Consider the following 10889-nt stretch of genomic DNA (forward strand, 5'->3'; position numbering starts at 1 on the left):
TGAGCGCCGCCCGCCCCCGCTCCCCGCCCCCCGGGACACCGCGCCTGAGCGCCGCCCGCCCCCGCTCCCCGCCCCCCGGGACACCCCGCCTGAGCGCCGCCCGCCGCCGCCCCCCGGACACCGCGCCTGAGCGCCGCCCGCCGCCGCCCCCGCCCCCCGGACACCGCGCCTGAGCGCCGCCCGCCCCCGCTCCCCGCCCCCCGGACACCGCGCCTGAGCGCCGCCCGCCCCCGCTCCCCGCCCCCCGGACACCGCGCCTGAGCGCCGCCCGCCCCCGCTCCCCGCCCCCCGGACACCGCGCCTGAGCGCCGCCCGCCCCCGCTCCCCGCCCCCCGGACACCGCGCCTGAGCGCCGCCCGCCCCCGCTCCCCGCCCCCCGGACACCGCGCCTGAGCGCCGCCCGCCCCCGCTCCCCGCCCCCCGGGACACCGCGCCTGAGCGCCGCCCGCAGCCGCGCCGCCCCAGTGCCCCAACGTCCGGCCGCCTCAGTCCGCTAACTTCCCCCAGTCCCGGCGCTCGCCACTCCCCCCCCCCCCCCTTTGCTTGGCCGCGTCGGAGTCCCAGGAAGCTTGTCCAGTGAGGTTCCCGCTCCAGCCCCAATCACCTCCAATAAAGCCTTGTCTGTCCGCAGCCTGCCTGCCTGTCTCTCGTCCTTAGTGAGGGACTCGGTCTTCACCGCCTTTCCGGGAGCCCATCCCCGTCCCACCCGTTACCCTGAGGTTCCTGTCTGCCCAGCATCCAGCCTTTCCCTCTAGGCTCATAGTGGTTCCTAAGGCGGCCTGCGGGGCGGGGGGCACCTTGGGGCTCGTCTGGTGCTACAGCATAGGGCTAAAGTTTGCAATATATAGTTGGGTGATTGCATATATTTGGGAACATGTTAAAGTATTTTGTGTTCTTGTTTTATTAACATCAAAATGCTAAGAATCACATTTGAGGAGCTGTGTTACTCAGCAAGACATGGGGAATGCAGACAGGAGGCTCCAAGAGCCCCCAGCCACTGGCCTCCAGCGGCCAGAAGGCTCCACTTCCCTCTTGGGCCCTCCCTAAGCACCAGGCCATGTGGAAACATTTGTCAGCAAACTCCAGTTCATCCAGCTCCCCAGACCTTTGTCACCTGGATGAAAGTCCTTGCTGTCACCCCTACCTGGGCAGTTGCTTTGGTAACCAGACTGTGAGCTACCAGCATATGAAAGGGGGCCTAGAGTCAGAACTGCAGCCTTCACTCAGTGCCCTTGTTTCTTAAATCCTTTCCCATTCTGAGTAATAAGGATTCTTACACTTAAAAAACCAGAAGCTATTTGAAAAGAAATAGCAGAGCCCAGCTGGTATGGCTCAGTGGTTGAGCATCGACCTATGATCCAGGAGATCTTGGTTCAATTCCTGGTCAGGGCACATGCCTGGGTTGCAGGCTAGATCCTCAGTATCCCCAATAGGGGGGTGTGCAGGAGGCAGCTGACCAATGACTCTCATCATTGATGTTTCTATCTTTCCCTCTCCCTTCCTCGCTCTGAAATTTAAAAACACACAAAAACAACCAAAAAATAAAAAACACAAAACACATTAAAAAAAAAAGAGAAACAGCAGAAACACTCATTTCTGAGTGTTTGTATAGTGCTTATATAGTGGGGAGACTTTCTAAGCATTTGGTGCCAAAATGTCATTCCAAATCAAAGTTACTCTCTGATGGTGAGAAAGATACAAGAAAGGTAAGCAGGAATGTTGGACAGACTAAGTTGGTGACAAAGGAAAGGATGCAGAACAGGGTGGAGCTGGGCACCTGCAAGGCAAGGACCATGCCCAGTGCATGGGACGGACGCAGGACCTCTTGGACCAGTGGGCTGGGGCTCAGGTGCCACTAGACCAAGTCCTCTGCCCCTCACCTGTTCACATACAAACACTCCGCATCCAGCCTCTTTCTGGCTGTGAATGTGTCTGTCAGGGCATGTGGAGACCATTCATGAGGCTGGGGCCACACATCATCCATCACCGAGGCCTGGTGCTTGCTGGAGGGGTGGCCAAGTCTGCTTCAGGTCTTGGGGGCAGGGCAGTCCTTATAGGTTCCCTCAGTAGCCCCCCCCCCCCCACTGTCTGCAACCATCTCTGCCTCCCTACAGTGAAAGGATGGGCTACCAAGAAAGGGGTCAGGAGGCAGGAGATGGACAGGGCAGGAAGGGAGCCTCCAGTGGCCTGAGATGGAGGTGGAGTCGTGGGCCCTGAGGAGGTGGGAGGCGCAGAGGAAGGATGGCGTGGCCAGGACACAGCAGAGGCAGTGTAGCCAGGAGGCCATGAGCAAGGGGAGCCCTGAGACACGAAGCCCTGAGTAAACTGGGAACTAAGGCACAAAGACATGAGTCCCTGAGGTGAATGAAGGCCCAAAGAGGACATGAAGTCCAAAGAGATGGAGGAGGCAGATGCCTAAGAATGGGAAGGTGGGGGCCTAGCAACAGGTGCTGGGAGGAGACAGAAGTTGGGCGAATAAGGCATGGGCAGTGAACAGCTGCAGCCCAAGAAGGGGAGGCCAGGGCATCCAGGGGGTGAGCCCCAAGGGGAGCTGAGCTCTGGTTGTGCTCATCCGGGTTCCAAACTGCTGTGGCCTGAGGGCCAGGAGGCTCATTTCTTGCTTTTGAACGTACCCAGGATCTTGGGCATGAACTTGCCCACTTTGCTGTCCCTGGCATCTTCCTCTGTTGGGCCCTCTCCTCCCCCTGGGCCCCCGGCCTCCTCCTTCTTGCAGAAGACCTCAAAGCGGCTGTAGACACGCTTTTCCTTGCGCATGCTCTCCATGCGGCGCAGCAGCCGGTCACGCTCCTCTGCACTGGCTGGCAGTGTGCGGCTCAGTCGGCCTTGTGTCCCCAGACTGTCAGAGCGGAAAATGGCCGAACACTTGTCCTTGTCGGACATGTCAGGGGCCAGGCCGCTGGCAGCTGGTGGGTGGCCTAGCTCAGGGCTGCTGTGGGCCGGGGAGGGGGTGGGGACTCCACGGTGCTTCTGGCCGTGGGCACTGATCTGCTCCAGAATAGCTTTTGTGTCGTCTCGCAGGTTGCTGCTGTACAAGGCATTGGCCGTGGCTGAGGTCATGCGCGCCCGCGGGCCCCGCTCCTCTCCTGTGGCAGCTTCTGTGCTGTCACCCCGGCTCAGTGATGGCCGCTGGGGGCTCTCAGGCTGCCCGTTCTCCTGTGGCGCTGAGAAGCTGCCCTCATCCTCTGTGCGCCGCTCACTCTTAGGGCTCAGCAACTGCCTGAGGCGCAAGGACCCCTTGCGCAGGACCTCCATGGGGCCAGTAGGCGCCTCCTCCACTGGCCCAGTCTTTGGAGACTCTCCAGAGAAGGTAAGGGTGAGGCTGCCCCTGCGCTCTGGCACGGGGGGCACCGGGCTTCCCCTGCGCTCTGGCACAGGGGGCACCGGACTGCTCCTGCGCTCAGGGTAGGCTGAGGTGGGGCTCCCCTTCTGCTCAGTAAATCCTGTGGTTGGGCTGCCTCTCCGAGTGGGAAACCCGGGGGTGGGACTCCCCTTCCGTTCGGGGTAGGCTGGGGTGGGGCTCCCTTTTGGCTCTGAGTGGGGCGCTTCCACTGGGGGGCTGTCCCGCCCTTGAGGGGAGGTAGAGAGGCTCTGGGCCAAGAGGAAGCGGGAAGGCAGCCTGTCGGTGCCACTCCGGCCCAGCGTGTCAAGCAGCTGAGTGGCAGTGAGTGTGGCAGCTCCTGGCTGCCGCTCAGCTTCCTGGTGCAGCCGCTGTGTGAAGGAGTCGCGGAGGTCGAGCAGGCAGCTCTCGAGGCTGCGTTGCTCACTCCCTGTGTTCCCTGGCACTGCCACCTCCTCCCCGCACGCCTGGGACACAACAGCCTTGCTATGGCTGGCGGAGGTGACTATGGCTGTACTGGAATCTCGAGCGGGGCCCTTGTACTTCTCCAGAAGCTCGGCCACCTTGGTGGAGGCATTGGAGCGCAGGGCCTCACCCCCAGGGCCCAGCATCTCGTCGATTGCCTGCTCCTTGTGCAGGAGCTGCACCTTTTCAGTGGTGGCCACAGTAGCCCCACCTGCACCCTCTGCCTGCGAAGCAAAGATGAGTGAGGAGCGAAGCCGGGAGCTACGCTGGATCAATGGGTTCAGGCGTGAGCGGAAAGAGTCCTGCTTGGCCAAGCCTGCGTCCTCCAGGCCCTCGCGCTCTGGGCCACTGCCGCCACCACTGCTGGAGCCAGGCACAGGGCCCTTTGCTGGGAAGGACGTGGGCACACGGAAGCCTGAGGGAAGCAGGTCCCCACCAGCCACCCTGCCCCCGGAAACCAGCACATCATCTTCATAGGCCTCGGCCTCCATGGGCGCTGGCAGGCCCTCCTCACCTGTGTCCTCTCCATGGCAACCGCTCAGGTAGGAGGCAAGGCGCCAGTGCCTTAGCCCAGCCCGCCCCTCAGGCCCAACCCTGCGTTCAGGCTCCACCTCCAGCCCAGTCTCAGGGCCCAGCCTCCCTGCTGCCTGGCAGGGGAAACGTTGGCCCACGTTGGGGCGTGGGGCCCCGCCAGGTTCCAGGCAGCGGGGTCCTGACTGGAACCCGGGACCAAAGGCCGGTTCTGAGCCGTGGCGTACCTCACGCGACTCACTGGATGGCACGTAGTCTAGACGCTGGTGTCCATCCAGGCCAAGCTCAGGGAAGCGTGGCCCGGCACCCAAGGCGAAGTCCTCCGGATCTGTGAAGCCAGGGCGGCCAGCGCGCAGCTTTTCGAACAGGCCCTGTGGGCGCACCGATGCAAACTGTGGGTCCCACTGGTAATGCTGCTGGTAGAGCTGGTCACGGTGGAAGTGGCTGGTCTGGAAGCGGAAGTCGTCACCATGGCTGAGGAATGTCTGTCTTGACACCTGCCGAGCGGCAGCAAAGTTCTCCACCGCACCGGTGCCATCTGCGGCAGCGTAGCTGTGCCGTTTGAAGGAGTCCATCTCCAGGTGCCGTGCCTGGAAGAAGCCCCGTGGGCCTGCGAGCTCAGCACCTGGTCCGGCCTCTGTGTCCCACCGTCGTAACTGTGGCCGCAGCCCTGCATGAGGCTCCAGGGCACCCCCAGGCATCCGCTGCGGCTCCTCCCGGCGGAAGGCCGACAGGAAGTGGCGGTCAGGGTCGAGGAAGGAGGGGAAGCCTAGGCTCTCTTCCCGAGCCGGTGGGAACAGGAGGTGTGCTCGTTTGGGAAAGGAGAAAGGAGTTGGTGCCCCGGCCACCTGGCCGCCCATCAGGGGCCCAGCCCCAGAGTACGGAGCCAGGGCATAAGCATCCATGCGGGCCAGCGCCCCAGCCGCGGGCACCAGGGGCTCAGACTGTGCAAAGAGGATGCGGAACTCTTCATCGAAGCTGGAGACCAGCTCACCCTGGAACACGTGGGCCAGGCTGCGGTGGATCTTCTCGAAGGACCACATGAAGCTGGGGGTGGGATAGGGCTAGAGTCAGGGGAGGGGGCGGGACTCAGCAGCCTGTGGCTGGGGTGTAAAGTCTGCAAAAATGCAGGGGAGGGCAGGCTGGGCGGTGCTGTGATGGGCTACAGGAGGGGTTCTGGAGAGGAGGCCATGGGGCGGGGAGGTGTTGGGGCTTCAGGGCTGCGCACCTGTAGCTCCCACTCATCACCACGGCACAATCCACCAAGAGGAACTTCTCCTTCACGTGGCCCTTGAAGGACTTCCCAGTGCGGCAGTAGTAGGTGGGGCCTGCCACAGTGCGCACTCGCAAGAACTAGGGGGAGAGAGGCCTTAGGTCTCTGCGGTGGGGTTTCCCGCCTTCCCTGCACCTCCCCAGGTCACTCACATCCACATGGTGCAGGCTGACACGGCACTTGTCCGCCATGTCCAGAAAGTGCTGTGCATTCATCTCGTCCAGGAGAATGTAGACTGGGATGCGGCGGGCAGCGGCCTCCAGCACTTCGCTGAGAAGGTCCACGTCGGTGAACATGTCCATCACTACGGCCACCACCTGCGGGGGTTGGGTCAAGGACCAAGGGAAGAACCCTCTGCTCTCCCCACCATTCTCTAGCCACACCTCTCAGCCCAGTGATCCTCTGAATCACCCACAAACTGAGCAAAATAACCACTAGCCCATCCCAGGGGAGAGTAGGGCCATCAGGGAATGGGGTCAGGAGGAGGGGCTATCAGAAGGGATGTGGGGCTGCTGGCCAGGTGGGTGGCCCATGGAGCCCTAGGTAGGCACAGGGCCTGCATCCTGTTGGGGAAGGGCTGTCCTGCTGGGGGTGGGTGCTCACTCCTGGGCAGATCCCTGGATGGGGCAAAGGTAAGGTGAGTGAAACTCCTGCAACCCCACCTGCTCCACAGATGTCTGAACCCCTCACCCTTGGGCAGAGGCAGGAGTCTTTAGCATTTGGACCTACAGCCTGCCTCTGTGGTTTAACAGGCCCCTTTGCTGCTTGCCAACTGCTTGGTGAGGGGTAAGAAACCCTCAGTTGGGTCAAGAGCAGGACTAGAGGTAATTTTATGAACAACAGAGCTTGGCCAGGAGAGGGCCCAACCATCCCAGAGTCCCTGAGTACTGCCCATGGCCACAGACAAGCAAACCTATGTAGAGAAAACAGCCTGCAGCCTGGGATAAGCCAACCCTTGGCGACCCTAGGAGTCTGCCAGGAAATCCTTGCTGAAGCTCGCCTCACCCTCACCCCTAAGCTGGTAAGCTCATCTCTCTCACTCCTCAGGCTGCCCTCTCCCCCTGCCCACTGAAGTCCACAACAGGCACCTGCTGGGCAGAGCGGATCATCCTGCGAGCCTCGTCCTTGATGCTGGGGCTGTCGGGCGGCGGTGGCTGCACCAGTGTTGTGACTTCAGTGCCCTGGAAGCCGAAGGTCAGGGGCCAGCCCAGGTCGAGCTCAGGCACCGCCTGGTCCGAGTTCACGGGCCAGTAGGTACCCGAGGAGCCATCCATGTCCACGTTGGGAGGGCTGCCTTCAGGGGGCTCCTGGGCAACATGTTGTGGGGGCTGCAGGTGGCGGCTCACGTGGTCTAGTTCCTCAGGACACAGGAAGGCAGGTGCCCCCTCAGAAGCCAGGAAGCGGCTATAGGCCTCTGGCCCGCCCTCAGCCAGTGCATCCACTGCCAGGCGGTAATACTCTTTGTAATGAGGTGGCAGGTATCCTGGTGCCAGTGGGTTGTCTCCCTGGGAGGAGCTCTGGGAGCGACGGGCCATGATGGGGCCAGGGGCCTGGGGGAGGGGCAGGAAAACGCATTACCAGGGCAGGGGCACTGAGCCCACACCCCTCATGCTCAAGTGTGGACACACTGTGTAAGGGCTGTCTGAGACCTTGGGTGTGCTGGGAGTTCTGCCCAGGCCTGGAGGCTTTTAGGGCACCCCAAGACCCTAGGACCCTAGCTGGGAGACATCAGAGGAGCCATGCAATTAGGGCCCTTGCTCTCACCAGGACCCAGGGAGAGCCTTGCGCTCCAGGTTCCAGACGGGCTCCACACAACCCCTACTCAGGGTTACTTTATATCTTCAGCGGCCCCACTCACTTCTGCTTTGGGGGCCCTTCCTGCCATAATATTAATATTTTATGACTGTTGGTATAAAGAAAACCTAATTCAGTCTAGGTTCTTTATTATGATATTCTTATTTTTCTTCTGATTTTATGACAATGCTTTTTTGTGGGTCCCTGGCACTCTGAGAACTAGACAAACTGAGTGGCCAACTGCCTGTCCCTGGTGCTGGGCCTTGGGGCCAGTTGCCTTGCCTTCCTGGCTCCTTACCTCCACCATAGTATTCAGCTGTCAGGGCTGACCAGATACCATGCCTGGCCCAAGGTGAGCTCAGTATAGAGCCTGTCACTACATTAGTCTAGCCAGAGGACAGTTAAGCTCCACCCACAGCCAATAGCCACACCTGCACCCATCCTACAAGGTCTCACACTCAGAGTCCCAAGGTTCTAACCTACCCTGCCCTTTGACCCGCCCCTCCCTACAGCCCCGCTTCACACTCCAGCAGACCTGGGCTGCCGCTTCCTCCTCCTGGGGAGCTGAGTCCTGACCCAGCCAAGCCCAGCCCTGTGTGGCAGCAGTGATCTTTCCTAGTCATCACTGCCCTACTCACTGCTTTGTTCCAGATGAAGTCACAGCCCTTTGCTGTGACCACCAGGCTGTCCTGGGTTCTGAATGTGCCTCTCCAACCATACCGCTCACATCAACTTCACAGCTGCCTGCCCAGGTGGAGGCCTCTCCTGAGCTCCCAGAACCCATCTACCCACATCCCATAACATGGATACCTGTTCTCCTACCCCAGGAGGAGAGCCCCAGGCACTGCTCACCCCACCCCTGCTGCTCCTGCCTAGCTCTAGGCTCCTGGATGTTTTTTTTTAATATATCTTTATTGATTTCAGAGAGAGGAAAGAAGAGGGAGATAGAAACATCAATGATGAGAGAGTCATGGATTGAGCCCACAACCTGGGCATGTGCGCTGACCAGGAATCGAACCCTGATCGCCTGGATCCTAGGTCGACGCTCAACCGCTGAGCCACACCTGGCCGGGCTAGGCTCCTGGATGTTGATCCTGGCTGAGGGAAGCAGTTCTGCCCCCTCCTCACATGCAGTTGGCTGAGGCTGACTGGAGGGGTCAGGGCTCTGTTGTGTACAATGAACTGGGGAAACTTTCTGGTCCACCTTCCCTGGGGATGGGAGGTGTAGGATACCTGTGTGCCATTCAGTTTACATTGGGCAGAGCTGCTACCTGGTCCCAGGGACAGTTGCTGACATTCCTTTGTGTGGGGATACTGTCCTGACAGCCCACAGTTGCACAGGGGTGGCCATACAATCCTCATTGTACAGAACCAAATTGAGGAATACCATATGGGGGTGTGAAGGGTGGGCCTGTCCGACTGTACCAGGGTCTGTGTCTGACCACAGTGTGTGGGGGAGTGCCTCACGCTGATTACAATGTGTGGGGATGTCACACTGTATCTGACCACAGTGGGGAGGTGCCTCACACTGTATCTGACCAGCATGTGTGGGGTGCCTCACATTATATCTGACCAGTATGTGTGGGGTGCCTCACACTGCATCTGATCACAGTGGGGGGCAGGGTCTCACTGTATCTGATCAGTGGGGGGGGGGGTGTCTCAAACTACATCTGACCACAGTGTGTGTGGGGGGGAGTTCTTGCACTGGATCTGATCACAGTGTTGGGGAGTGTCTCACACTGTATATGATGGGGGACACTGTGGTATGTGGCTACACAGGGTCAGTCTGACCATGCAGGGCTTGATGGCACTTTCCATGTTGGGGCAACACACTAAAAAGGGAAGGGGGTCCAACACAAACTGCCCAGATTGCATGCAATGGGGGTTGGAGGTATCCCATGGTGGGTGAAGAACCTTCTCATCAGACAGGACTGGTTGGGAAGGTGGCCCTGCTCAGCCTCACATAGCAACACCACCACCTCAGTGTCCTGTTCCTCTGCTGGTTTCCTTTCATGGGTGTCTGCACACCCTGAACTGTGGAATGTAAAGTGGCCATTCCTCAGCCCGAAATGTGGAACCTCAACCAAGTGCCTCCCCACACATTTGCCTACTGCCACCTGCCTTCGGGGAGGGAAGGGTTCTTTTCCCAATGACTCAGCAAGAATCAGCTTCCCGGTGCTGACCTCTGACCTCAAGCCAGCCGGTGTCCAGGGGGCTCAGGGCTCCAGTGGGCTTGCGCTAGGGACTTCAAGACCATGGACCTGTCCCATCTGGCAGGAGGGAGGTGTGGGGCTAAGGCTCGCGGGTGGGGACAGTGTGCCAAGTATGGAAGGGCGGGCAGGAGGAGGGTCCCCGAAGGAAGGACTGCGGGGTATTAGGAGCCCGGAAGGATTCCAACGGATGGGCTCACAGACTGGAAGTCCAAGAGCTGTACTTTTAGGAGCGCTCACCACAGAGTTGGCGGGCCCCAGGGAGTTAGCGGGGCCTGGGCGAGCGTCCCACTCCCCCACCCCAGTCCCAGGACGCGAGCACGAGGGCGGGGGCCTTCCGCTCTCCCGACACCCCAGGTAGGGAACCCGACGGGCCCGGCGCCGAGGCGCCTGGGCGGGGCACCCCTGGGGAGGGTCCAGGCCGGCCCAGCACTCCCCCCAGGCCCCAGCCCGCCTCAAGGGCGGGAGGGCGTCAGGGCCGCCGGCGCCCGGGCCCCTTCCCACTCCGCTCCTCCTGGGCCGGCCTCGCGCGAGGCCGCCTGCCGCCCGCCGACGGGCTCTGGGCCAAGCAGCCCCGAGGGGGGCCGCCGGCGAGCCGCGACGTGGGGGCCCGCGCGCCCACCCTCCCGCGCGCCCCGCCCCGCCCCGCGCCCCGCCGGGGAGGGCCCTACCTGGCCAGGTGCGCGGGGTCTCGGGACGAGGACAGCAGGAGCCGACCGCCGCCCAGCGGCTTCGCGGTCCGGTCGGTCCGGCAGCCACTCCCTGCCGCGGCCCGCCCGCCGCGCGGCCTGATTCACGCGCCCGCCCCCGCCCCGCCCGTTCCCGCCGCCGGCCTGCCCGGGCAGCACCTGGAGGCGGGGCGGCCCCACCCGCGGCGCGCCCGCATTCCTCCGCCCGCCCGCCGCCGCGCCGCCGCCCCGCGCGCCCCGGGGCCCCCCCGGCCCCGTCGGGCCCCCCGGCGGCGCGTCCGGGAAGCCCCGCCCGGCGCGCCCGCACACGGCCAGAGCCCCGGACCCCCATCAGTTCACCGGAGGCTCGAGGTCCCTACGCTTGACCCCTAACCCTCGCCCCGGAAGTGGAGGTCACTGGGAAGTTCCGGCTCAGTCGCTAGGAAACGGGCCGGCTCGACGCGAGGGGCGGAGCTTCTGGTCGCGGCCGCGGCAGGTGAGGCGGGCGAGGCTGCGGGGCGTGGCCGGGCCGGGGCCGCGGGGCGCTCCCCGCAACACCCCGCCGCCCCCGCCCCGGCCGGCGCAGAGGC

The 10889-nt window shown here is 62.4% G+C and overlaps 1 protein-coding gene across 3 annotated transcripts; it reads right to left on the reverse strand.

The window, feature by feature from the left end:
* Positions 1-883: 883 nt before the first annotated feature.
* Positions 884-10462, reverse strand: FAM83H (family with sequence similarity 83 member H). 3 transcript variants are annotated; one of them, XM_081116690.1, is made up of 6 exons: positions 10303-10368; positions 9605-9691; positions 6716-7177; positions 5780-5944; positions 5583-5707; positions 884-5401 (listed from the first exon to the last, which is right to left on the reverse strand). In XM_081116690.1, the coding sequence occupies exons 3-6, from the start codon at positions 7160-7162 to the stop codon at positions 2611-2613; spliced, it is 3528 nt and encodes a 1175-aa protein (XP_080972816.1). In that variant the 5' UTR covers positions 7163-7177; positions 9605-9691; positions 10303-10368; the 3' UTR covers positions 884-2610. The 3 variants fall into 3 exon arrangements, with proteins under 3 accessions (XP_080972816.1, XP_080972818.1, XP_080972817.1); XM_081116692.1 differs by lacking the exon at positions 9605-9691 and having other exon boundaries at positions 10303-10462; XM_081116691.1 differs by lacking the exons at positions 9605-9691; positions 10303-10368 and adding an exon at positions 7392-7575.
* Between the last annotated feature and the right edge of the window lie 427 nt (positions 10463-10889).

The sequence above is a fragment of the Miniopterus schreibersii genome, assembly GCF_964146895.1.
Source record: "Miniopterus schreibersii genome assembly, chromosome: 17".
NCBI lineage: Eukaryota > Metazoa > Chordata > Mammalia > Chiroptera > Miniopteridae > Miniopterus > Miniopterus schreibersii.

Bases quoted from the DNA above. Each gene is read 5' to 3' on its own strand.
- FAM83H (XM_081116692.1), bottom strand. From the start codon at position 7,162: ATGGCCCGTCGCTCCCAGAGCTCCTCCCAGGGAGACAACCCACTGGCA. The intron at 5,945-6,715 runs GTGCCTGTTGTG...CAACCCCCGCAG, and splicing joins TGATCCGCTCTGCCCAGCAG to GTGGTGGCCGTAGTGATGGA. The intron at 5,402-5,582 runs GTGCGCAGCCCT...TCCCACCCCCAG, and splicing joins GTGATGAGTGGGAGCTACAG to CTTCATGTGGTCCTTCGAGA.